The 27,475-nt window shown below is 46.5% G+C and overlaps 2 protein-coding genes and 1 non-coding gene across 5 annotated transcripts in view; 2 read left to right on the top strand and 1 right to left on the bottom strand.

The window, feature by feature from the left end:
• Positions 1 to 516: 516 nt before the first annotated feature.
• Positions 517 to 27,475, bottom strand: part of XRCC2 (X-ray repair cross complementing 2) — a 181,385-nt gene continuing 154,426 nt past the window's right edge. The window contains exons 3-4 of one of the 3 annotated variants that reach the window (XR_011472596.1): positions 5,132 to 5,345; positions 517 to 3,407 (exon numbers count right to left, since the gene is read on the bottom strand). The gene's annotated coding sequence lies outside the window, so the exon portion shown is untranslated. The remainder of the gene's footprint in view (positions 3,408 to 5,131; positions 5,346 to 27,475) is intronic. The other 2 variants (XR_011472597.1, XR_011472598.1) reach the window with 2 other exon arrangements.
• LOC139017094 (small nucleolar RNA SNORD95) lies at positions 3,290 to 3,357 on the top strand. Its single transcript, XR_011472774.1, has one exon. It is a non-coding gene; the product is annotated as a small nucleolar RNA SNORD95 (small nucleolar RNA).
• On the top strand, positions 5,948 to 8,007 carry CCT8L2 (chaperonin containing TCP1 subunit 8 like 2). The gene is made up of 2 exons (XM_070423604.1): positions 5,948 to 6,874; positions 7,520 to 8,007. The coding sequence occupies exons 1-2, from the start codon at positions 5,948 to 5,950 to the stop codon at positions 7,592 to 7,594; spliced, it is 1,002 nt and encodes a 333-aa protein (XP_070279705.1). The 3' UTR covers positions 7,595 to 8,007.

Here is a 27,475-nt window from a genome sequence, read left to right as displayed (position 1 = left end):
AGTGGTAGTGAATAAAAAGTCATTGTACAGTACCCATTCTTACTATTTGAAGGCCTATAAGTGTCATTGACATGGTCTTTATTCAGAGTTGTCTTTATCACTTTTAGTGAATGTAAAATATATTTATCTCCTCACCAGAGGATATGGTTACTATTTTTTTTCTTTTTTTTTTTTTAGAGACAGACAGACTTTGATGAGAGAAACATAGATTGGTTGCCTCCTGTACACGCCCCCACCAGGGATCAAACCTGAACCCAAAACCTAGGTATGTGCCCTGACCAGGAATCAAACCAGCAATCTTTCCTTGCAAGGGATGACTCTCCAACCAACTGAGCCACCCCAGCCAGGGGCGAGAATATATAAATATTGATAAGATCTCCTATAGGTTCACTGATGATTGTTGTTCCTCTCTTTGTGTTTTCCCTCAAAGTCTTAAATTCCTCAGAGTTTTTTAGGAACCAAACTTTTACAGTTGGGGAAAGACCACTGAAAACTTAAATTCTAAATTATACCATTTTGTGTTCATATTTTTACTATCAAAGTTACACTTTAAAAAGCTGCATGAATGGCTATCATTGTTTTCTCCTTTATTTCTCAGCAGAAAAAATGTTTTAAAAATAACTTCAATCACTTAAAATTCACTCATATTTAGTCTGTGGTGCATTTTTAGCTTTTAAAATTCATATTACTTTGCATAAGTTATTTCAGTAATGCAGACCGTGTACCAGTATGATAGAAAGGTTAAAGGGAAAAACTGAGAAGACACATCCAAAACTATCACCTTCAGAAATAATTTGTGGCCCCGACCCGTGTGGCCTGGTTGGTTGGAACATCTTCCCGTACGGAGCGTGTATGGGAGGCAACCATCAATGCCTCTCTCTCACATTGATGTTTCTCTATCTCTCCCCTTTCCTCTCTCTAAAATAAATTAAAAATAACAATAATAATATGTGTAGAAGAGTCTGGGGCATGAGTCAGCAGGCCTTCTGAGCACATTTTAGAAAGATAAGAATCTTGCCCTCTGGGGGTGAACACTCTAAGCCTGGCACTTCTTAACAAAATAAACAAAAGAGGGGCAAGCAGGCAACTGAAAAATAAACTTGGAAAAACATGCAAATAGAAAGATTAAATATTGATATCCATTGTGTGCATGACCATAGGCGTTTGAGGGGAAGGGCAGGGATGGGACAAGTCAGCAGACAGTGTGTCTATTCACAAGAGGTGGCCTAGAAAACATTCTGCCAGCAAGTGTCATAAACTCCTAGAAATGCGCTCTCTCTCTCTCTCTCTCTCTCTCTCACACACACACACACACACACACACACACACACACTTTCTTAGGCTCCTCTCCTTTATTGACATGCAAGACCACCGTATAGATTCCTAGGGATGCTGCACCAAACAACCACAAACTGGGCAGCTTTTAACAGCAAAAGTTTACTCTCTTCCGGTTTTGGTACCTAGAAGTCCAAAATCAAGGTGTTGGCAGGGCTGGTTTCTTCCGGACGCTCTGAGGGAGAATCTGTTCCATTTCTCCCTTCTGGCTTCTGGTGGCTGCCCACAGTCCGTGGCATTCTTGGCTCACAGGTACATCATTCCAATCTCGGCCTCCATCGCCACATGGCCATCTTGCGTGTGTGTCTTCTGTTCTTGTAAGAATCCCAGTCATATTGGATTCAGGATCCACCCTAATCCAGTATAACCTCATCTTAATTCATTATATCTGCAACAGTCTTGTTTCTAAGTAAGGTCACATCTCAGGGTCTGGTAAGGATATAACTACCAAACAGCCTCCATTGATGCCTACCCATCTTAGTAGAGCAAAGTGTACACTGTCAGACAATTGTATGGAATGGGTTAACTGCATGCAAACTCTTCTTGGCACACAAAAAAATGTATTTACATTTATTTTACATCCAATCAATCTGAAGGTTAAATAAAATCAAAGTGAATTTAACAATGGCTGTGTCCACATAGTAAAAAGTAAAATCAAGATTTAGTAGTTCCTTGGCTGGTTTGATCTGTGTAAAGATAAGTTAAAAAAAAATGAGTGTAGAATGTATAGTTTGAGGCCTGTTTTATGAGACTGGCTGTCCTTAAGGGTCAGAGACAGCAATCAAATGGTCACTTTCCCCTGTGCTGTGTACTCAAACAGGTGAGGATTTCACAGCAGAAAATGATACACTTGTCCAGTGGAAATGGAACTCACAGTCCATCGATCACCCTTCAGGATGAAATCTAAATTCCTTGGCATGGCTCTCTGGAGCCCCTGCCACCCTCCAGTCACCTCCTTCTAGCCCAGCGGTTCTCAACCTGTGGGTCGCGACCCCTTTGGGGGTCGAACGACCCTTTCCCAGGGGTCGCCTAAAACCATCGGAAAACACATATATAATTACATATTGTTTTTGTGATTAATCACTATGCTTTAATTATGTTCAATTTGTAACAATGAAAATACATCCTGCATATAAGATATTTATATTATGATTCATAACAGTAGCAAAATTACAGTTATGAAGTAGCAACAAAATAATTTTATGATTGGAGGTCACCACAACATGAGGAACTGTATTAAAGGGTTGCTGCATTAGGAAGGTTGAGAACCACTGTTCTAGCCCCTTCCCTTCCTCCTCACCATGAGCTGCAGCCTTCAGGACTACTTTTGGTGGACAACACCCTTTACCAGCTTGTCCCAATCCCCACTTCTTTTTTTTTTTTTTCTTTCCTTCAGCTCACACTTCAGACTTCACTTCCATTCCAGACCACCGTTCTTCCAATGGGGATGGTTATGTGTTCCCCTCCCGCCATGTTTCTATAACACCTGAGCTTTACCTCATCAAGGCTCCCCCGGCCTGTAATGAGTTTGGATTAGCTGTCTGTAGCCCACTCTAAGCCCAGTGGAGACAGCCACATCTGTCTGTCTTATTCACCTTTTATACATATTATTCAGCAGCAGCTCAATAAATAATTGTGGAATAAGTGAAAGAAATGGGAAAACATGCTTAAGAAAAAGATCTAAGACAATCTTTTACAGGAGTGTTTACTTTTTAAGAAGAAATTGTATCTTTATAAACAATGTATATGTGCACACCTTGCTACATTTTACGTTGGTTGTCACAATGTACATTTCTATAAAGAAACTGGCAAGTCATCTTTGCCGCCTATAATCAACATTTCTTAGGTGACACTCTTCCCAGTGTTACTGGCTTTCAGAAAACTGGGTGGAGAGGATCATGCCTGTTTCTCACGGAGTTTCCAAAATCAATGAGTTGTCAAAAGAGTTGTCCATAGGGCAGTGGTGACACCAACATGCCATCTCAGTGCCCGTCCTGGAAACCAGAGGCTGCTCCCGAGCTGCTGCTGCTGCTGCTGCTGCTGCTGCTGCTGCAAAAAGAACTGTCCACAGTCTGCAGACAGCATAACACCTACTTAGAAACATCTCTCTCAGCCAAGATAATGCTGAGGGGAGAATGACTACAGAGTAGCACATACAATATGTGTCATACAACCCACTTCTGTCAAACTGTGTCAGTCCACAACTTTCTGTGTATATGTATGTTTAAAGTAATCACATTCATCGAAATATAAACAAGGATTATCTCTGGGCTGAGATTCCAAATGACATTCTTTTTCTTTCTCCTTTTTAAAAAAATTTCAATATTATTTTATATTTGTTTCAGGTGTACAGCATTGTGGTGAGACACAATTTACAAAGTGGTCCCCTGATAAGTCTAGGACCTACCTGGCACCATCCACAGTCCTCATAGGATTATTGACAATATTCCCTATGCTGTACTTTACATACCCATTTAGTTTCTTTGTATTTTTCTTTTTAACTTTTATAATGAGTAACTATAATTTTTATAAAAGCAATCAAGTTGTTAAGGGAAAAGTTTTTTTCTCCAAAATTATCTCCTCTCTAGCCTTAATTATATTTCACTTTCACTGTGATTTCTTTTCTTTCTCACTACTGTCTTGTCTGTGGAAATATTAAAACGACGTCTGCCATACTATCATGACTCTGGACTGTTATTATCCGTTTCAGAGTTCTATCCCCCTCCCCAGGAAATCTGCCATTAAACAAAGTAACAAGGTTTTTCCAAATGAAAATGCTTGGTATTCTCTGTCTTTCCCCTCATCCCTTTGTGTTGTTGTTAATCCTCATCTGAGGATATTGTTTCCATTGCTTTTTAGAGAGAGTGGAAAGGCGCAGCGGGTGTGGGGAGTTGGCGATGAGAAAGAGAAACATCAATATGCCATTGATTGGTTGCCTCCCACATGTGCCCCCACTGAGGCCTGGGTTCGAACCTGCAACCCAGGTGCGTGCTCTTTACCCAGAATCCAACCTTCAGTGCGAGGGCTGGTCGCTCTAACCAGTGAGCAGCACCAGCCAAGGCCATCTTTCCCCTAATCATAATAGCTATACCCGTATTCTGCCCTGGACAAGTGGCCCAGTTGGTTGGAACATCGTCCCCATATGCCAATCAATGAGTCTCTCTTATCATTGATGTTTCCATCTCTCCCTCTCCCTTCCTCTCTGAAATCAATAAAAGTATATTTTTTTAAAAGAATCAACCAATGAATGCATAAATGAGTGGAACAACAGGTCAGTGTTTCTCTCTCATTCTTTCTCCCTTCTTCTTCAGTGGTTCTCAACCTTCCTAAGGCCGCGACCCTTTAATACAGTTCCTCATGTTGTGGTGACCCCTAATTTCATTGTTACAAATTGAACATAATTAAAGCATAGTGATTAATCACAAAAACAATATGTAATTATATATGTGTTTTCCGATGGTCTTAGGTGACCCCTGTGGAAGGGTCGTTCGACCCCAAAGGGGTCTCGACCCACAGGTTGAGAACCGCTGCTCTAGTTTAAATAAATAGACACATTCATGTCCACCAGCTGGTGCCCTGCCTAGCACCTATGGGAAGTTGTGTGGGAAGTTGTGTTCCTTTGGTAGAAATCTCTCTCCCGCGAGAGGCTCTATATTCCTGTCATCTCTGTACTCCTCATTACACTGTACATTGTGGGTGCTCAATAAATATTTGTTAAACCGAAAAAGAAGCAATCATTTACTCCAACAGGCTCTACACAAGGAAAGGAGGGAGCGAGGATGGGGAAGAAACTTACCTTCTAAGGGTGGAGGGTGATGTGGGAGGACCCCAACTTCAGACACTTGTGTTTTCTTCCTTCCTCACCACTTTGACTCCTCTGGGTCCATTTCTATCTGTCTATAGGCTGTCGGCTTCTTTCCCTCCCTCGCCTTGTCCTGTCTCTGCCAGATCAGTGACCTCACTGTCATTGGGAGGAGTTGCCACACTCTGTGGCCTCACACACCTGCACCCTGAAAGATAAACAGACCAACAGACACCTGAAGGTCTCCGATGAATAGCACGGACGGAGAAGGGGGCCAAGGAGGCAAAGGCAGACAGGTAACAGCCTGGCTGGTGTCAGATGGTCCGGCACACGCTTCCCCTCAGATAGACAGCACAGCGGGGGCCACGGCTAAAGCAGTGGGTCGGTATTTTCACCTGACTCCTTCCTCTTCGTCTCCAAAGTTTAAATGAAACTGGGACCTGGCGCATAGGCCTGTCCCTCATTACCGGACCATCAGGCCTGACTTCTGCCTGCTCCCAGCCCTTACGGACTCCAACCATCCTCTGTGACCTCATTCCCCGCTCAGGGTTCCACGTGCCACTCTGTGAGGTCATCAAGAGAAGATCCCTTTCAGCTTCCCACCCTCAGAGGCCCCAAGAGCCCGTTCCCTGACAGATCCGTTTGGGGTGATTTCAGGCTGCGCTCTCAGCAGGTCACCCGGCCCTGCGCCTGGAGGGCGGATGTCTCCAGACAGCGGGTGATGCGCCCTTTTGTCCACTGACTCCTTGAGGAACTTCAGAGGTTGGCGTGGGGGCGACCAGCAGCCGGGTGGGCCCCTCTCCGCAGGCCATGGACGACGGAGCCCCCTCGGTGCGGGAGCTGCCCCAGCGGCTGTGGCCCGGCCCGGGCGGGGAAGAGCAGCACCTCCTGCGGAGCCTGGCGGCGGCGCACGCCCTGGGAGGGATCATCCGGCCGTGCTATGGCCCCCTCGGCCTCCAGAAGCTCCTGGTGACCGCCAAGGGCGAGACGGTGATCACGGGGTACGCCACGGCCATCCTGGGGGCCCTGGAGCTGGAGCACCCCGCCGCCCGGCTCCTGCGGGACGCGGCGCTCAGCCACGCCGAGCACAGCGGCGACGGCGCGGCCTTCGTGGTGCTGCTGGCCGAGGCCCTGCTGGCCGAGGCCGAGCTCCTGCTGCTGGCCGGCCTGCCCCGCGCCCAGCTCCGCGAGGCCTACGCCGCGGCCACCGCCGAGACGCTGGCGCTGCTGCCCTCGCTGGCCGTGCGCTCGCTGGGGCCCCTGGAGGACCCGTTCTGGGTCCTGCACACGGCGATGAACACGCACACGCTGTCCCACGCGGAGTTCCTGACCAGGCTGGTGGCACAGGCGTGCTGGGAGGCCCAGGAGCTGGACGGCACCTTCCGCCCCGAGCGCCTGGGCGTGTGCGCGCTGCCGGGCGGGCAGCTGGACCGCTCGTGCCTGCTGCCCGGGCTGGCCGTGGCCGGCAAGCCCTGCGGGAAGGTGACCGCCATGGTGGGCAGCGCCCGGGTGGCGCTCTTCGCCTGCTCCTTCGGCCTCGCGCATCCCAAGGCGCCCGCCACTGCCACCATCTCCAGCTCCGCCGAGCTCGTCCGCTTTCTGAAAGGGAACGAGCAGATGACGGAGAAGCAGGTGCTGCAGCTGGCCACGGGGAACGTGAACGTGGCGGTGGTGTGGGGGGACGTCGAGGAGCGGACGCTGGCGCAGGCGGACCGTAGCGGCATCATGGTGATCCAGGTGAAGGCCCTGCGCGAGCTGGCGTGCCTGAGCGAGGTGCTGGGCACGCCCGTGATGCCCTATCTGCTCCCCCCGCAGCAGCTGGGGAAGTGCCAGCGCGTGTACCCGCAGGAGCTGGGGGAGGGTTCGGCCGTGGTGTTCCAGTGGGAGGGCCCCGACACCCCCGCCCTCACCCTGGTGCTCAGGGCGGCCACCAAGGAGGGGCTGCGCGGGGCGGAGCAGGCCGTCTACCACGGCATCGACGCCTTCGCGCAGCTGTGCCAGGACCCCCGGCTGCTCCCGGGCGCCGGGGCCACCGAGATGGCTCTGGCGAAAATCCTCGCGGATAAAGGCGCCGCGTTGGAAGGGCCCAGCGGGCCCGCGCTCCTGGCGTTTGCCCAGGCCCTGCGGTCTCTCCCCGCGACGCTGGCTGAGAACGCGGGCCTCGCCGTCTCCCAGGTGATGGCAGACATGACGGCCGCGCACCAGCAAGGGCACTTCCTGATCGGAGTGGGCGTCGAGGGGATCATCAACGTGGCCCAGGAAGCTGTGTGGGACACCCTGGCGGCCAAGGCCCAAGCGCTGCGGGCCGTGGTGGACATCGTGCTGCAGCTGGCCACTGTGGACGAAATCGTGGTGGCCAAGCCAATTCCCCTTGTCCAGCAGGACCCGGGTCCCCGCCCCACGAAGGCCCAGGAGCACCCGTCTTCTCCCAAGACACCCGCCCCCATCAGACGCTAAGATCCCCCTTCCTCACGCGGCAGGAGAGGAAGGAGGCCACAGCGGAGACTGGAAATGAGAGATGGTGACGGATTTCTGAGAGGCTCTGCTCATCGCCCACTGCTTTCTTGTGATGAGAACTTTTAAGATCTACTCTCTTAGCAAACTCCAAATATACAATACAGTATTGTAGACTATCATCCCCATGGTGTACATTGTCTCAGGACTCGTTTTTCTTATAACTGGAAGTTTGGCCATTTGTACTTTTTGACTACCTTTCACCCACTATCTCCACCCCGCCCACCCCCATCTCCACCTCTAGTACCACTAATCTGTTGTCTGTTTCTATGCGTTTGTGTTTCTTCATTTTTCTAGATTCCACATATAAACAGGTCATATAGTATTTGTCTTTCTCTGACTTATTTCACTTAGCATAATGCTCTCAAGATTAATTCATGTTGTTGCAAATGACAGAATTCCCTTCTTTTTATGGCTGAGTAATATTCCATTGTATATATGTACCACATCTTTTCTTTTTTCAAAAATAAGTTTATTGATTTCAGAGAGGAATGGAGAGCAAGAGAGAGAGAGAAACATCAATGATGAGAGAGAATCATTGATTGGCTGCTTCGTGCACACCCCCTACTGGGGATGGAGCTCGCAACTTGGTCATGTGCCCTGAGAACTGAACCTTAACCTCCTGGTTTGTGGGTCAACACCCAACCACTGAGCAACACCAGCCTGGTTTTTTAAAAAATTGATTTTAGAGAAAGGAAGAGAGAAACATGGACTTATTGTTCCACTTATTTATGCATTCATTGGCTGATTCCTCTATGTGCCAGGACCTGGGATCGAACCCACAACCTTGGCACATAGGGACAATGCTCCAACCAACTGAGCTACCTGACCAGGGTTGTACCACACCCTCTTTATCCCTTTGTACTTGGACACTTAGGTTGTTTCCATGTCTTTGCTGTGTAAATAATGCTGCAATGAACATGGGGTGCATATTATCTTTTTGAGACAGCAATTTAGTTTTCTTCAAATAAAGAAGAAAGTGGAATTGCTGGACCATATGGCAGTACTATTTTCAAGTTTCCGAGGAACCTCCATACTGTTTTCAATAGTGGCTGCATCAGTTTACATTCCTACCAACATAGCACCAGGGTTCCCTTTTCTCCACAGCCTCACACTCACTTTTTGTTACAAATTCATTAAATATAATTGCTTCTCTCCTCCCTCCCACATTTCATTTTCTGTGTGTTGTTTTTTTTCACTGATATATTTCAAATTCCTAATCATATAACTCTCAACCATTTATTTCTTTGCCCATGGTTTCTACTTTTCCATGTCTCTGGATTTGTTTTGTTCATCAGTTTATTTTGCTCATTAGATTCTATATGAGTGAGATCATGTGATACTTGTCTTTCTCTGATTCATCTATTTCACTTAGCATGATAATCTCCAGGTCCCTCCATGCTGTCTCAAAGGGTAAGAGATTCTTCTTCTTCTTCTTTTTTTTTTTTTTTTTTTTTTTTTTTTACAGCTGCATAGTATTCCATGGCATAAATGTTCCACAGCTTTTTTTATCCACTCATCTATTGATGGGCACTTGGGCTGATTCCAGATCTTAGATATTGTAGATTGTGCTGCTATGAATATAGGGGTGGCAAACATTTTTCCTGATTGATGCTTTGCGTTTCTTGGGATATATTCCTAGAAGTGGGATCACTGGGTCAAATGGCAGTTCCATATCTAAATGTTTGAGGAAACTCCATACTGTTTTATAACCCACCTCCCATCCCATGAGTCACTCCCTAGGCCACTCCCTAGTGGCAGGAGCCACACCTGAACTGTGTCAAATACTTACAGGGCACTGTTGACTACCCCCTCAGCATCCATCCCCACCCCATCTTCAAGTAGATTTCAGTGCCACACACTTACCAGGAGCTGACCCCACGCCTGGTCTAAGAATATGCTCTGGTTGGTTTAACCTGGTCAACACTTTCCATTTTCCTGGCCAATCCCTGGTCCAGGGATGGGCCTGACCCCAAACGGCCCAACCAGAGTGAACTGGAGGGTTCTGGCCTGGACCACAGGCCTAGAAATCCAATCTGTCCTACTGGACATGAATTAGGAAGCACTGGCTTTATCGCTCCTGGCAGCCTCTCTGTGGCCCGAGGGGAAGCCGCAGGGTTCTTGTTTGGGTTGATAGTTGTCTATCTCTCTAAAATATGCACATACAACCTAGGCAAAGGCAGGTGATGTAACAGACCCAGGGAGTTTCCAGAACCCGCCAGGCTCACACTGCCTGTTTGGGGCGGTTAGGACTAAATTGCCACTTCACAGCAACTGACTCGGGATCTCTTGGCCTCAGCAGGTAGAGAATGCATCCCTGTGCAAGGATTCCTGAGAAAGATGGGACAGTTCTAGCTGCACAGAACCCCAGGAGGAAGGGGAAAAGAAAAGGGGCTTCCTTCTCTTCTGTTTAAGATAGAACCAGCGACAGGGACCCAGCCTAGTGAGTTAGTGACACTGAGCCACAACTCCTTCCCTTCCTCCACCCTAACCCGCTGAAAGCCCACGCCCTCTGAGACTGCCCTGGAGGAAGGAGGCACTCCCTGCCAGGTATCTGCCCACTTGGGGTCAGGATGAGGGCAAGGCAGTGACAACAGGCTGGGAACAGCTGTAAAAAAGGCGGGTGAAAAGGTGGTTTTGGGGGCAAGTTTCTCACTCTCCTTGTTAAAAAATGGCCAGAAATAAAGCACACAAACACAAAATACAGAGAGAGGAACCATTTCCCCCAACTCTGTCACTTACAGGTGTGACTAGATATATAATGTTGGCAGGATCAGACATGAAGGACAGTTTGGTTCGTCCTTCAGAGCCCCTCTGACGAGCTCATGGAGGACAGCTGGTTAGTCCATGTGAACACAGCTAAGGTACCGTACCGCTCATTGATCTATCAAGGATTTATTGAATACCTACCTATTCTGTGCCCTGGAGGTACAGCTCTGAAAAAAAAAAACACAGAAAAGGCTGCTGTGTCCAGGAGCTCACATCTTAGTGGCCCAGGGAAGGCTAAGGGGAACAGATCATAAGTAAATAAACAGGATTTCACACTGTGCCCAGGCTCTGCAGGAAGTAACAGGGCCTGTCAGGTACAAAGTCAGGCTGGAGGGTCCCGCTGTAGACAGGGGTCAGGAATGCCTCCCTGGGGCACAGGCTAAGCCACGTGAGCAGTCTGAAGACAGCTGACCCAGACAGGTCAGGAAACAGGACCGTCAGGTACCTGGCGAGCAGTAAGTGGGAGCTGGAGAGGCCTGGGGAGTCCTGGAAGGCAGGGCCTTGGAGGCCAGGTGGGAGCCTGTTGGGGCCCCTGTGACAGACGGGAACACAGCTATGTACCTGCCATTCTGCACACATGAATAAGCCATGACGGGTTTTCCTGGTGGGCCTCTGAGGACTCTGACCTGGGTTTAAGTTTGAGATCTCTCACTTTAATGACCTTGAGAAATCTACTTGAGTTTTCCTCATTCGAAAAATTAAGGGTTTCTTTGAAGCCAAAACACTTAAGCTCCAAACCTCAGCCTCATCAGTCAAGCAGCCATTTACAAAACTAGCACAAATTTCACACACACACACACACACACACACACACACACAGCTTAAATTGTTAGAACAATGTGGCAGCGATATGAGTAAATTCCCCAAGAAAAACTGATTATGATTCGGGGAAAATGAACTTTGTCATTACGTTTTCACGTGGTCCTTTAAGAACTCGATCTTGACCCTAGGTCTGGGTTGATCTGGCCGCTCCAGTTCATTTTCCGTTTCAAAAATCCAAGCAATAACCATTTTAGATATTTGTCACGCGTATCCCGCGACTCCGTGCTAGCTGGGGGGTCTGTTCCCCTGGCTGAGCCGGGGGGGGGGAACTGCAGGGCGGGGCGGAGAAAGGGGGGCGCGCCGGGACCCCCGCCCATTGGACACCGAGAGGAAGCCCCGGGACGGCTTCCGCCGCCTCCGACTCAGGGAAGAAAGGGAACTGCGAAGTGACGCAAAGTGGAGGACGGGGCAGGCAGGAGCGAGTGGGCAGCGCTGGACGCGGAGCCCCAGGGTCCGGCGGGGCCGGGCCGTGCGGGTGCAGCCGCTCGGGGCTCCGGCTCCCGGGGCGCAGGGCAAGGAGAGACGGGGAGACGGGAAGCCCTGGGAGCGGAGCACAAGCGAGGGCAGGACTGGACGGGAAGGACGAGGGCGCCGGCGGCGGCAGACGCCCGCAGGAACCGCGAGCGAGCGGCCAGCGGGGTTCGGCTCCCCCAGAGGGGCCATGCCAATGGAGGCGGGGCGGGGGGCCGCCCTGCGCCAACGGGAGGGGGTCGGCGGCACGAGGACCAATGAGAGGCCGAGGCGGAGGCGGGGCGGAACGGCAGGCAGCGAGAGGGCCAATAGAAGGCCGAGGCCGCGGCCGAGAGAGCGGTGACCCTCGGCCCGGCGCCCGGGAGGGGAACCCGGAAGGCGGTGGGGGCGGGGAGCGGGCTGACAACCTGTCAAACCTACTCCGGGACGAACTGGGTCACGCGCCTCCCCAGCCCGGGCGCCCCCGCCCAGGGAGGCCTGGCCGCGCTGCTTCCTGTTCCGGCCGGCGGTGGGGGCGGGGCGGCGCGGCGCCTGCCTCCCCCGCCGCGGCCGCCTACCGGTGCTCTCCCAGCTCCTAGTGCTCGGCCGCACGTTCTCCCTGAACCCCGGGCCCGCCGCGACCGCGCAGATGAAGACACGGCCCACCCGAGCGACCCTCCACTGTGGGGCCTCCTCACCCGGCGGCCGTCCGCACGCCGTTCGGCCGGGTTCCCGCGGCCGGCGGCGCACTACTTGGCGCGGAAGGACCCGAGGCGGCGGAGGGATCCGTGCGGAGCGGCTAGGCCCGCCCACCGGCTGGGTCGCAGGTCCCACCGTTGGGAGGACCCAGCTTCCCCGGCGCCGGGCTCTGGGGACGGTGACCTGACTCCGTGCGGCGGCGGCAGAGCGCCCTCGCCATCGGCCCTGCACGTCTCCCTGCTGGCTCGGCGGAGCGCTCGTTTCCCGGGGAATTAAACGCAATGGACGCCTCGGTGAAAGCCCGCGGGAGCCCGGGTCCGGGTCGCACGCTCGCTTCACCGCCGCTGGGACCGCTAGTGCGCAGTTGCTCTTCGCTGGCGGTCAGTCCGCAAAATGGGTGTTGACGCGCCGTCTCTAATTAGGCAGCACAAGTGCATTTCTCGATGCAAATTTGCTTAGGACTTTGGCAACTGTGGAGGAAAGGGCCACATGCGGACCTGAGGAGCTCAGGGAAGGCCTGCGTGGTGGTCTTGCAAACTGAGGACCTACCAATAAAATAACCAGAGGATGGTCTGAAATTAAACTTTAAAAGCAGTTGTGGTGGGTAGTCACCTCCTGACAAGGTCAGTCTTTACCTTAACGGAGCATAATGTCTTTTTGCATCTAAGATAACATACTGAAATGTCAGGGTGACTTGTAACTTCCCTTTTTCCAGACCCCTCAGGGCACAACCGAATGCCCTGGGCTCCGGGACAGAGACCACCAATTCCTTCATTGTTATTATGTTAATTGTTGATTTATTTATCCTGTACCCACCTCAGTAAAAGAAGATGTGTCTATCATTTTACTTTTTAAAAAATATATTTTTATTCATTTCAGAGAGGAAGTGGGGGTGGGGGGAGAAACACCAATAATGAGAATCATTGATCAGCTGCCTCGTGCAAGCCCCCTACTGGGGATCAAGCCCCCACCCGGAATCGAACCATGACCTCCAGGTTCATAGGTCGACACTCAACCACTGAACAATGCTGACCGGGCTTTCATTTTACTGTTTATACAACCCCAGCGGTTTCCCGGGCTTTGGTCTCTCTCATCCATTACCAGTGGATTTCATGTAACCCACCTACATCTCCTTTGATTGCAACTTATAAAAATAGGTGAAAAACCACCATTCTCTGGAGCATTTATCCCAATCTGCTGAGCTTCTGCTTCCCAGCAATTATCTACATCTTGCCTCAAACTCACAAAAATTCTTTAGGTTTGAATGTTTTTATGTTAACACAATGAATGGACAGTGAATATCAGGTTTTAATTTTTACTACTTGGCCATTCAAATTATGTTAACCCCCCCAAACTGTATAAAGATTTAAGAATGTAGATTGAAAACGCTAAAATTTGGATGCTTAATTTACATTTTTGACATAGTAATTATTTGAAGTGTTTCATTGCAATATTACAATGAAATAAAACACTTCATTCAAATACCATTTAAATCTTTAATATAATCCAAGCATTGCACTGTATTCAAACATTTGCATGTGTTTTTATGCAAAGCATTGTGCTCAAATGTTTTATTACTTTACCAAATGCATACTGTATTTCATCAGTAAAATTTTATTTCGTTTTAAAATCCAGTCTTTAAAATCTACAGTATTGGGAAGAAAACAATATATTGTGTCATCTATGTGGAAATGTACAGATGTAAATTTGTTACATTTATGGGAAACATGGTCATCAAGAAAGTAAGCTGGATAAAATTTTAAAAAAGAAAATGTCCTTTAAATTCATGAGCTTAATGTACATGAGCTTACCCATCAATTTAGCAGTAACATTCTAATACTTGAAGAACTACCATATTTATTACTCGATAGTATAGTATTATCAATAAAAGGTTGGGATAGATGCCAAATCTTTTTTATAAAGATGAAAAGCTGACAAAACAACAAATGACCTTATATGTTTTATTGTAGCTAATTCCTAATTGCCAGCTAACTTTCCAAAGGGAGTAGTTGTTCTCTGTTTTGACCAATTAGCAACTCTCAGTGTTAGAAGCTCTTGGCCCTCATTGGATATATGTAAAAATTAGCATATTTTCTCATGCCCAAAGTGTCATTCTTTAAAAAATAAATACTTTTATTGATTTTTAGAGGAAGAGCAATTTTTAAAAAATCCTCACCTAAGGATATTTTTCCATTGCTTTTAGATAGAGTGGAAGGGACGAGGGATGGGGAGAGAGAGAGAAACATCCATGTGAGAGACACATTAATTGGTTTCCTCCCTTTGATGTGTGGGCCAACACTCTAACCACTGAACACACAGTCCAGGGCAAGAAGGATTTTTATAATTCCCTACCAAATGCCTTGGCACAGTTTTCATTTCTCAGTTGGCATTATATTTCCTAGACTAGAAGAAAAGAGCAGGCAACCTCTTTAGTTCTCTGGGAGAGATGGGCTGGTGGCTTTACCATGGGGGTAAAGACATCTTCATGGCCGCTCAGCCTGGGCTATGTGATTGGGAATTCAGTTTAGACAAAAAGGGGAAAAGATTCTGTGAATGGGAAATAAATATATCTTGAGTTAGATGTTGCCCACCTGTGGTTTACAGATGTGGTTTTTGTTTTTAAATATATTTTTATTGCTTTCAGAGAGAAAGAGGAGATAGAAACATCAATGATGAGAGAGAATCATTGATTGGCTGCCTCCTGCACGCCCCCCACTGGGGATTGAGCCCGCAACCCCGGATGTGCCCATGACCAGAATTGAACCTGGGACCCTTCAGTCTGCAGGTTGACACTCTATCCACAGAGCCAAACCAGTCAGGGCTACAGATGTGTTTTGTTTATTTCTCACAATGTTTAGAAATTTTTAAATTAGTTTCCAATATTTGAAAAAACGGGAGATTTCAGATAAAATACTGAATTGCTTCTGTTGAAAATTTGACAGACATTGCTCACTTCTTGCCTGATGGTATGCTGCTGTAGCTGACTAGCTGCTGCCCCCTTTAGACAGGCTGTACATTGTTGAGCTCAGTACAATAATTTGGCCACTGAATGGATCTGTTGGAAACACCTGCTGTAGGTTATATAAAATTGTGATAGACTTCATCACAGAGAGAACTTAGACTTAGGAAGAAGAGATGACCTTAAGTTTTTGTTGTAAATAAATAGAATGAGCTCAGAAATGGAAAGTAATTGTAATGATATATGGCAACTGGATATACCCCATTATTTCTCTTATCAGTCCCCTGGTACAAGTAAAGGTCAGGTTGTATCAAAGTGAAAATTTGAATAAAAAAATGGAGCCCTGGTCGATTTGGCTCAGTGGATAGAACATCAGCCCTCGGATTGAAGGGTCCTGGTTTCAATTCGAGGGCATATACCTACATTGCAGGCTGGATCCCTAGACCCGGTTGGTTGGGTGTGTGTAGAAGGCAACCAATCGATGTTCCTCTCTCTCTCTGTCCCTCCCTCTCCTTTACACTTTCTCTAAGAACCAATGGAAAAGTATCCTCGGTGAGGATTAAAACAACAAGAAAGGAAATAATGTTCCTGTGGTATACATTCCACTTAGAAAGTCATTGCCTTGGTTAAAGTGAACTAAGAATAGTTACAACTGTGAGAGATTATGTAGGAAGAAGGGATTCCCCAAAGGGTTACAGAGTAACAACCACGATGACAATGAGACAATGTCAACATGACTGAGCAATAACTGTGTGCTGGACATTGTTCTAAACGCTTTATCTGGACTGTATCATGTTATATTTTCATTTCCTATTTGCTACCTACCTCACCTTACTTTTGTTCTTGTAGCTGCCTTGAACCCTCTAAGACCCAGGCATGAGGTGAGTGCAATAATTTGCGGTACCTTAGGATGCCACTAACCTTTGGCCATTATTGGTTCTACAAGTGCCCAGATGTTCCTTCTTTTCTGCCTTCCCCTGACTATATCCCTAGCTTGTCCTCCTGTCCTGGTCTGTGCTTTTCCCTGTTGGCATCAGACTTCTTACCTCAGCAAGAAATATTCCCGTCTTAGGGCAGAGAAGAGAGAGAATCAGCCAAGAATTGAGGCAAAAAAAAAAAAAAAAAAAAGTGGTAGGAAGAAAGAGAAACGAAAGAGAGAAATAAGATAGAGAAATGGAGATACAGAAACAGCCTCCACTCGCAGGTGGGTCCAGATACATTGATGGGGGAAAGTTTAAATAAAATGCATACTCTCACATAATAGAATGTTTGCAAAAGTTTTAATACGATGGCCCAATGCCATACTATATAAAGAAAAAGCAAAAAAAATGTAATTGTATATAAAAAAATATTTGGAAATAAATAAATAACATATTTGGCCCTGGATGGTGTTTCTCAGTGGTTAGAGTGTCAGCCCTGTGCACCGAAGGGTCTCCAGTTTGATTCCAGGTCAAGTTCCTGGGATGCAGGTTCAATCCCCAGCCCCAGTTGGGATTGTAAGATGTGTCTCTCTTACATAGATGTTTTCCTCTCTCCCCTTCCTCCTTCCCTCCCACTGTCTCTAACAAAAAAAAAACCCCACAGAAAACAAAAATCAATGGAAAAAATATCCTCAGGTGAGGATTAACCACAGCAACAACAACAACAATAAAAAACAAACATTGAGTTAAAATATTGGTTTACATTTTTAATTGATTGAAATGTTATATAAATATACTATTTAAGGCCTGGCTGGATGGCTCAGTTGGTTGGAGAGCATCCCGCACACTAAAGGGTGGCTGGTTCTATTACCAGTAAGGGCACATACCCAGGTTTTGTGTTCGATCCTTGGTCAGGGCATATACAGGAGTTTCTCACATTGATATTTCTCTCTCTCCCTTCCTCTCTCTAAAATAGATTATATATATATATATATATATATATATATATATATATATGTTGGGGTCCAACCCCAGCAGGTCCAGGGGTTCCCAAAGGTGTGGATGGAGTCAGCGAAGAAGGAATGACACGAAGACAGCGTTCAGTTGATCAGCAGCCTAGCCAGGATCTCCAGCCAGGTTCTGGTCAGGATCTCTAGCCAAGTTCTGGTCAGGATCTCCAGCGAAGTTCTGTTGCCATGTTCTCTCGCTAGGTTCTCCAGCCAGGTTCTCCAGGTTCTCCAGCCAGGTTCTATCCAGGTTCTCCTGCCATGTTCTGTCTAGGTTCTCCAGCCAAGATCTGTAGCCAGGTTCTGTCCAGGATCTTTTGCCATGTTCTCTCTAGGTTCTGTCTCTAGGTTCTGTTTCTAGGTTCTGTCTCTAGGTTCTTCAGCCAGGTTCTCTCTAGGTTCTGTTTCTAGGTTCTGTGTCCTGTTGTCTTGTTACATCTGTATTTATACCAGTTGATTCCAATCCTATCAATCTCTATTCCAAAGGTTAGGGCGTTTCTTATCTCCATTCCAGGGAGTAAAGATTATGTAGCTTAAGCGTGATTGTTCGTAGTTAAAGTGATTAACTACCCGCTTGGCACTTAGTTAAGGGCTTTTATTCCCTCCCTAACTTCAGGGGAAAATTCCTACCTGGGGAAACAACCTTTCTCAGAGAGGTGACCTTGGTTAAAACACAAAGCACAAAGAAGGTGAGCAAACATATTAAGAACAGTATGCCATATACACCAGGTCCCTTGAAACATATGCTGTGCAGATGTTTCTTCTCTGCAGCGACTGTGTCAAGCAGCAAGGATGGACTGGCTCTCCTGGCATATATATATATATCCAGAACCACTACTATTTTGCCATATATATATATATATATATATATATATATATGGCAAAAAATAGAAATGGACTTTCAAATTTTTCTAGTGATTGTAAAGTATATAATCAAAAGAAGATAATTAAAAATGGGGATGGGGGGGACTAAAAATTAAACAGAAAATGTATTTATTGAGTTTTAGTTCCATGAAAGAAACTAAAAGCTACAGATGTTACCACCTTCAGATTTCAAAAGTGTTTTTCAATGATCTCAACCCCAGTGCTAGAAAAGTGATTCAAAGTACATGTCAGGATGAATGTACTTAAAAAAATAATAATAAATAGGAATTAAGTTAAAATGAGGTCATATGGGTGGGTCCGAATCCAGTAAGACTGGTGTCCTTATGAAGAGATTAGGACACAGACACAGAGGAGAGACCATGTGAGGATACATCACGAAGGCAGCCATCCACAAGAGAAGGATGGCAGGTGATATTTTCCTCTAGTGCAGCTCTTAAAGCCTGTCCATCCCCACTTCCTTTGAGGAAGGGGAAGTATATGATCCAGAGCATCTAAGAAGGTGTATCAGTCCGCTAGGGCAGCTGTAACAAAGTACCACAGACTGGATGGCTTAAACAACACACATTTATTTTCCCACAATTCCAGATGCTGAAGTCTGAAATCAAGGTGTGTGCAGGGTTTGTTTCTTCTGGGGTCTTTCTCCTTGACTTGTGGATGGTTGCCTTTAGGACTTTACAACAGTGTCATGAAAAGTTATCAAAAAGATTATTAGAACTGAGGAAAGTAAGACAATAACAGATCTGTTGACTATCCTACATGAGGTTGTTTTTTTTTTAATTTCTTTTCTTTAAGATATATGAATTATAGCCCAGCTGGCGTCGCTCAGTGGTTGAGTGTCAACCTATGAACCAGGAGGTCACGCTTTGATTCCTGATGAAGGCACATGCCCGGGTTGCAGGCTTGATCCCCAGTGTGCAGGAGGCCTCCGATCTGATTCTCTCTCATCACTAAAGTTTCTGTCTCTCTATCCCTCTCCCTTGCTCTCTACAATCAATAAAAATATATTTAAATATATATATTAAAAATATATATGTGAATTATAGCAAGCCTACCTGGGAGATCTACTGGATAGTAAACTGATACCACCAGCCAACAATTGCTTTTATTTATATATTTCAGAGAGGAAGGGAAAGGGAGAGAGCCCGCAATCCAGGCATGTGCCCTTGACCAGAATTGAATCCGGGACCCTTCAGTCCACATGCAGGCCTATGCTCTATCCACTGAGCTAAACCAGCTAGGGCAACAATTGCTTTCAAAGAACTAATGTCTAGAGAACCAAGATGGCGGCATAGGTAAACACAGGTACTCACCACCTCCCACAACGACATCAAAATTACAATTAAAATACAGAACAACCATTATTTAGTACCGTGTGAAATCTGGCTGAATGGAAGTCCTACAACTAAAGAAGTAAAGAAGAAAGCACACTGAGACCGGTAGGAGGGGCAGAGGCATGCAATGGGCTGGTCTGACACCCATGTATGGTGTTTATTTATTTTTATTCTTTATCTTATTTATTTATTTATTTATTTATTTTTAATCCTCACCCAAGGATATTTTTCCATTAATTTTTAGAGAGAGTGGAAGAGAGAGGGAAAGACAGAGAGAAATACTGATGTGAAAAAGCACATTGATTGGTTGCCTCCCACACATGCTCTGACCAGGGACGCAGCTGGGGAGGAGCCTGCAATCAAGGTATGTGCCCTTGACCAGCACTGAACCCAGGACCCTTCAATCCGCAGGCTGATGCTCTACCCACTGAACAAACGGGCTAGGGTGTGTGGTGTGTTTTTAATTGGGAGGGATATTGTGGCTGCAGAGGCCTCCTGTGAGGCACAAGGGGTCCCAGCCCCATCCCAGGGTTCCAGAGCTGGAAAGAGAAGTCCCCATTAAGTTCAGGCTATAAAAAGCAGCGGGGGATTGTGGCTGAGAGACACGGCGGCTGCTGGAGACCCAGATAGTTCCTCTTAAAAGGCCAGCACACGGACTTACTTGGACTTGATCCCTCTGAGTTCCAGTGCTGGGTGGCGGCTTGAAAGGACCCTGGGACATTTGAAGAGGAACTGGATTGGCATCAGGACAAAAACTCGGGGGTGGCTTTCTCCCAGACAGGGGTGTTTGCAGGGGTCATTGTTCCTGTGTTAGGACCTCCCCTGTCTCAGAGCTGACTGGCAGCCATATGTGAGTTTCTATCAGCTTGGCTCACACTGTTCTCTCCACCCTGGTTATTCCCTGAGACCCCGCCCTATCCAATTTGCGGCCCCACCCAAGGTATTTGCAGAGGCTTTTCCTGGCTCAGGCTTCAGACTTTCCTAACATCTCTTAAACAAGCAGCAGCTGGTGTCAGTGTGCCTCATACCTATCAATAAGAGGCCCAAAACCCCGCACTAGCACCAGCCTGCCTTGCTTCACAGATGGGCCTCATCTGGGCACTTCCAAGCCAATACAAATAGCAGCCATCTGCAGATAGCTCTGTAGATCCTGCAGGGTGGCCAGAGGAAGTGACTGACTTTGCACCTCCTGGGAGGTCCCAGAGCCAGTGCACCCAGTGGACAGCTTCAGACCACACCAGATTACAACTCTACACATCCACAAGCAACACACTCAAGGGGCTGACTCAGGGAGCACCAAAGGCCCACTGAAGCAAGTCCTTCTCCATAGTGGTGTCTCCTGCACAGCAGCTCTTCCACTGTAGTTGCAGCTGGTCCTCACAGCCAATTGGCCTGGAGGTCAATTCCTCCCAGTGACACCAACAGCAATCAACTACAACAAGACTGAGCACATAGCCCACACAAGGATGCACCTAGAGCGCCCAGCTCAGGTGACTGGGTAGGCTGAGCCACTGAGCCCTAAAGGACACCTACTACACAAGGCCACTCTACCAATTCCAGGAGACATAACAGCTCTACCTAATACATAGAAACAAACACAGGGGAGCAGTCAAAATGTAGAGACAAAGAAACATGTCACAAATGAAAGAATAGAAGAAATATCCAGGTGAAAAAAACACAACTAAATGAAATGGAAGCAAGCAAACTACTAGATACAGGCTTAAAACAATGGTTATAAGGTTACTCAAGGATCTTAATGAAGGCTTCAATGGACATAGTGAGATTTGCAAGGATCTTAGTGAGAATTTCAAGAACCTTAGTGAGAACATCAAAGACATGAAAAAGGATCAGTCAGAAATTAAGCATATATTAACTGAAATAAAGAATAATTTTCAGGGATCCAACAGTAGAATAGAGGATTCTGAGAATCAAATCAATAATTTGGAATATGAGGAAGCAAAAAACACGCAATCAGAAGAGCAAAAAGAAAAAACATTCCAAAAATATGAAGATAGTGTAAGGAGCCTCTGGGACAACTTCAAGTGTACCAACATTTCCATTATGGGAGTGTCAGAAGGAGAAGAGAGAGAGAAAAATATTGAAACCTATTTGAGGAAATAATGACAGAAAACTTCCCCTACCTGGTGAAAGAAATAGACTTACAAGTCCAGGAAACACAGAGTCCCATACAAGAGGAACCCAAAGAAGCCCACACCAAGACACATCATAATTAAAATGCCAAGGGCTAAAGACAAAGAGAGAATCTTAAAAGCAGCAAGAGAAAAGCAGTTAGTTACCTACAAGGGAGCACCCATATGACTGTCAGCTGATTTCTCAACAGAAACTTTGCAGGCCAGAAGGGAGTGGCAAAAAACATTCAAAGTGATGAATATAGCAAGGGCCTACAATCAAGATTACTCTACCCAGTAAAGCTATCATTTAGAATTGAAGGTCAGATAAAAAGCTTCACAGAAAAGAAAAAGCTAAAGGACTTCACCACCAAACCAGTATTCCATAACATTTTAAAGGGTATCCTTTAAGAAGAGGAAGAAGAAGGAGAAGAAAAGATAAAAAATATGAACAATAAAATGGCAACAAATACATATCTGTCAACAACTGAATCAAAATCAATGAACAGGGAATCAAATAAACAAAATATACTGATGAATAAAATAGAACCAGAGTCCACTGGCATGGCTCAGTGGTTGAGTGTCAACCTATGAACCAGGAGGTCATGGTTTGACTCCCCAGTTAGTTCACATACCCCGGTTGTGAGCTCGATACTGAGTGTGGGGTGTGCAAGAGGCAGCTGATCAATAATTCTCTCTCTTCATTGATGTTTCTATCTCTCTCTCCTTCCTCTTCCTCTTTGAAATCAATAAAAATATATTTTTAAAATAAAATATAATATAATAGAACCAGAGGCATGGAAACATGAAACAGACTGATGAATCTCAGAGGTAAGGGGTCAGGGCATTGGAAGAGATTAACCAAAGATCTTATATGCATATATGCATTACTTAGGGACACAGACAATAGGGTGGTGAAGGCCTGGGGCAGGGCAGGAACCAGGTTGGGGGGGGCAGCCAAGGGGGAAAAAGAGGGGCATCTGTAATACTCTCAACAATAAAGATTTAAAAGAAAAGAACTAATGTCTATATGCCTGAATGAAAAACAAACACACAAACCACTTTCTTTCATTACCTTTGTTAAAAGGTGAAGTAGAGTATTGGGAAGATAAAATAAAAAATGAGGACACATGTAGCAATAATAAACAACAACAAAACAAATTCCAGCCTGCCGTGGCTTTTTTCTGCAGTAACAGAATTTTTAAGCAGCCAAATGTCTCCAGTCCCTTTTGGAAAAGGTGAGGGCCCATATAATGAATAAATAATCTAACCATATTTTGCCTCAGTAGGAAAAAAACCTGCCTGTGCAAGTAACCATCTCTTCCGTGTTTTCATATTAAATTGCTTATCTGGACTAAAGCAAACTTTTAAAAATAAAAACCTTGCTTGGCATCCATATCAGTTGGTATAAACTCAAAGGAAATCAATCAGCATTAGCCAATATCGAGTTGCCTTAGACTGGCTCTCCTGCACTTTCTATGTAGGATTCATAGGGAATATCTTTGGGGGAAGCACTGAGGCCCAGAAAGCTTGCATGATGCTATGGACTGAATGACATCCTCCCAAATTCACAAGTTGAAGTTCTAACCTCCAGTGTGACTGTGTCTAAAGATGGGGCCTCTGGGAGGTAACTAAGGTTAAATGAGTCATAGAGTGGAGCCCTGATCCAATAGGATTAGCATCCTTCCCAGAAGAGAGCTCAGTTTGTCCCTGCCATATGAGGCCAGCAAGAACGCAGCCTTCTGAAAGCCAGGAACGGAATCAGCAGGCATCTTGATCCTGGACTTCCCAGACTCCACAACTGTAAGGAAATAAACGCCTGCCGTTGAAGCCGCCAGGTCAGTGGAACAGCCGGCCAAGCTGACTGACCCAAGCGACTGGTCTAAACACCTGACAGTCCGGTGTTCATCCTCCGGGTCTTCACCTGAATACCTCTTCGTTGCCCTCTTTTCTGCAGAAGTTACACCCAATCCATCTGGCTGAAACACGCCCCTCTCTTTCTCTGCCAAAGCACTTTCTGAAAAGCATTTATCCCAGTCTGTACTTACTCTGTTCATTTACTGTTGACTTTCACTTGCACTAGGATGAAGGATTCATGAAACAGGGGCCCCTGACCCCTTGCCCTCTGTCACGTCCCCACTGCACAGCAGAAGCCTGGCACGCGGGGGGCAGTCCAGGCGAGTGCTCCATTTTACTACAACTGTGCCCATGTTGGGGTGCCAAAGGGCCTGGGGACTTTCTTCATTTCCCAGTTACAATGAAGGACCTGTATTAAGCGAGGTCAGGAACAAGTATTTTGAATGTAGGCCTGGCAGTTTTCCTATTCATGCGATAAGTCAAGGCCATCTTGAATTGGTTCTCTATTCCATTCCAAACGGGCTCAGACTAGATAGAAGAGTCTGCTCATGGGTTTCCCTTGTCCACAGGGAACGATGGTGAACAAGCAGAATGGTGGGCCTTCCCTGTTCCCTGTGAAAGGCTTGGGGCTTGGGCCCAGGACATTGACGCCCAGTTTGGGTGTTGCTATAGCCCATTGTGTGCGCTGGGCTAACAGTGCCTGCCCTGCACACTTCTCAGGGCTGGGGTGGCAGTCGGGACACTTAAAACAAGATAAGAAGATTTTTAAACTTGTAACAGATGGACTAAAAGTCTATGTCCATATAAGCCACTACTGACATCTTAACCTTGTTACCTGGGTCCCATTCATGTCCCTTTGGGTGACAGGATCATATATTGTCCTTCATGGTGCTTTCTGTGGCGGCACCAGGTCAGCCTTTGTCTTTTTTCAGCCATGACCAGCTTCCCTCACAATCATTACGTAGGCACAGTTAGCTCTCATGACCCCAAGGTGCTCCTTCACCCCTTTATAGGTGGCAAGCAGACTTCTCCAAGGTCATAGACCACACACTCCCTCAGAACCTGCTCCCTTCAGAAACTCCCCTACCAGAAAATTGGTAAAGGTGTTTGCCTATGAAGAAATCACCTTGGCCCAGGGGGTGTGGTTCAGTGGTTGGGCATTGACCTATGAACCAGGAGGTTATGGTTTGATTCCCAATCAGGACACATACCCAGTTGTGGCGCCATCCCCAGTGGGGGAATGCAGGAGTCAGCCGATCAATGATTCTCTCTCATCATTAATGTTTCTATCTCTCTCTCCCTCTCCCTTCCTCTCCAAAATAAAAAATATATATTTAAAAAAATCACTTTGTAAAAGTAATGACAGCAGAATAATGACACCAGGCTGGCCACACTCTCCAACACAGTAACAGGCAAGTTATCGGAGGAAGGGCAGGGAGAGGCTCCTCGGGAAGGTTAGGAAACTGGTGAGCGTTAACAGACAGCTTCCAGGCCCACATGTTCTCAAACAGAAGTGAGGACTGATCTCCATGGTCAAGCCTAAGAACGCCTTGGCTTCCCCTTTACTCTGCTTCTGAGAGGGTAGGTTGGTTAGTTCCAGCTGAGTCCTAGCCCTTCCTGGCCAATGTACCTGGCAACCTCCACAGTCAACTCCCCACTTACAGTAAAGAGTATTTTTTCTAAGGGATGCTGTCATGTTTTGGGAAAGCCAACTAAAAATAGAAGCCAAGATGGTCCAGGTTGGGAATGTAATTATATAAGTGTATAACTCACCACTTTCCACTTCTTCTAACATACAAATGCACATCCTCAAAGTCAGAGAGAGTTAAACTGAGGAGGGAGGAAGGAAGGGAGGATGGAAGGAAGAGAGGAGGGAAGGGAGTTAAACTGTTAAACATTAAAATGGTCTACTTTCTTGAGTCCCTACCTTTCGGTATTCCTCAGATTCTAGCATTGACCCATATTAGTCTCTCTCTGTCTCCCATGATAATTTCATACTTACTTACTGTTTGCCAGACATACAAGCTACTTTTTTTTTAAATTCTCACCCAAGAATATGTTTGTTGATTGTTGAGAGAATAAAGGGGGGAGAGAGAGAGAGAAACATTAATCGGTTGCCTCCTGTACACACCCCGATCGGAAATTGAACCTACAACTTTTTTGGTGTACATACAGGATGATGCTCCAACCAATTGTGTCACCAGGCTGAGGCCCCAACCTACTTTCAAAGAATATTCAATTTCAATTATCACCTCAATGCCATAAATTCCAGTCTCTGACTTACCCCTATAGTAAATCTACATTTCTAATTTAACCTCTCAACAACTCCTAGTCTGCATTTCCAACATTTCCTGGGCCCTTCCTCTTGGAGGTGCCACCAACACCTTGGACTCCCTGGGCCTGAAAGGACTTTCTGTTTCCTCCCAAACCAACCTCTCCTGTGCTCCCTATTTCTGTTCAGGACTGGACTTCCCACACTTCGGTCACCTAGGTTCTCAGTAGGTGGGTCTCAACTCATCTGCACTCTGGTTATGGCACGGGGTGGGGGGTGGGGGAGAATCTTATCCAAAAATGCATGGCCTCACCCCAGATCACTTATATTGGAATCTCCAGAAGCATTCAAAAGAAGAAGAAGAAGAAGAAGAAGAAGAAGAAGAAGAAGAAGAAGAAGAAGAGAGAGAGGGAGGAGGGAGGAGGAGGAGGAGGAGGAGGAGGAGGAGGAGGAGAAGAAGAAGAAGAAGAAGAAGAAGAAGAAGAAGAAGAAGAAGAACAAGAACAAGAACAAGAACAAGAAGAAGAAGAACAAGAAGAAGAAGAACAAGAAGAAGAAGAAAAGCTTTTATTGATTTCAGAGATAGGAAGGGAGAGGGAAAGAGAGATAGAAACATCAATGATGAGAGAGAATCATGGATCAGCTGCCTCCTGCATGCCACCCACTAAGGACCAAGCCCACCACCCAGGCATGTACCCTGACCAGGAATCGAACCATGACCTCCTGGTTCATAGGTCAACACTCAACCACTGAGCCACACCAACCAGACTCCAGAGGCATTTTTTAAAAGTTCTGTTGATGCCATAACCGGTTTGGCTCAGTGGATAGAGCGTTGGCCTGCGGACTCAGGGGTCCCAGGTTCGATTCCGGTCAAGGGCATATACTGTGGTTGCGGGCACATCCCAGTGGGGAGTGTGCAGGGGGCAGCTGGTCGATGTTTCTCTCTCGTCGATGTTCTAACTTCTCTCTATCCCTCTCCCTTCCTTTCTGTAAAAAATCAATAAAAAATATATTAAAAAAAAAAATAAAAGTTCTGTTGATGAATCAAACATGTAGCCAAAGGTGAGAACTACTTTTCCAGACCTCAGGACGATGGGAGAGAGAAAGTTTCCCCCTTTCCCCTCTTAGTTCTTCCGGCTGGTAGAATAATTAAAATGACATAAGACAGATTATCAGGACAAAATGAACCACATTTAATTATGTATGTATGGGGACTCAGGACAAATGGGGCAGTTGAAGGCTTGAGTGCCATCTTGAGCTAAGGAGAAGGGGGCATGGAGTAGTGGTTTGGGACTTCAAAGGGGAGGGAGGCAATTCACTTGGGGATGGCAAAGCAAATGTTTGGTAAATAAATGTTTGTTGGACCATCTTTAACAATGGGACACCGGGAGGACTTGAATCAAACAAACCTTGCTAGGTTCCTCCCTGTCAATCACACCTGGTTCAGATTAAGCTATAGTTATCTCTGGTGATCTCACCCTTCCTGAAGCAGGTCCTCTGTCTAACTTCTTTCAGGGAGTTATGGGGAAGGTCAAACATCTTTGTTTGAACTCTTTCTTCCTTCCTTCCTTCCTTCCTTCCTTCCTTCCTTCCTTCCTTCCTTCCTTCCTTCCTTTTTCTTTCTTTCTTTCTTTCTTTCTTTCTTTCTTTCTTTCTTTCTCTTTCTTCCTTCCTTCCTTCCTTCCTTCCTTCCTTCCTTCCTTCCTTTTTCTTTCTTTCTTTCT

The sequence above is a fragment of the Myotis yumanensis genome, unplaced genomic scaffold, assembly GCF_028538775.1.
Source record: "Myotis yumanensis isolate MYYU_CA2020_CCGP unplaced genomic scaffold, mMyoYum1.0.hap1 SCAF_9, whole genome shotgun sequence".
NCBI classification, from domain to species: Eukaryota; Metazoa; Chordata; class Mammalia; order Chiroptera; family Vespertilionidae; genus Myotis; species Myotis yumanensis.
This window is presented reverse-complemented; position numbering and strand designations above follow the sequence as displayed.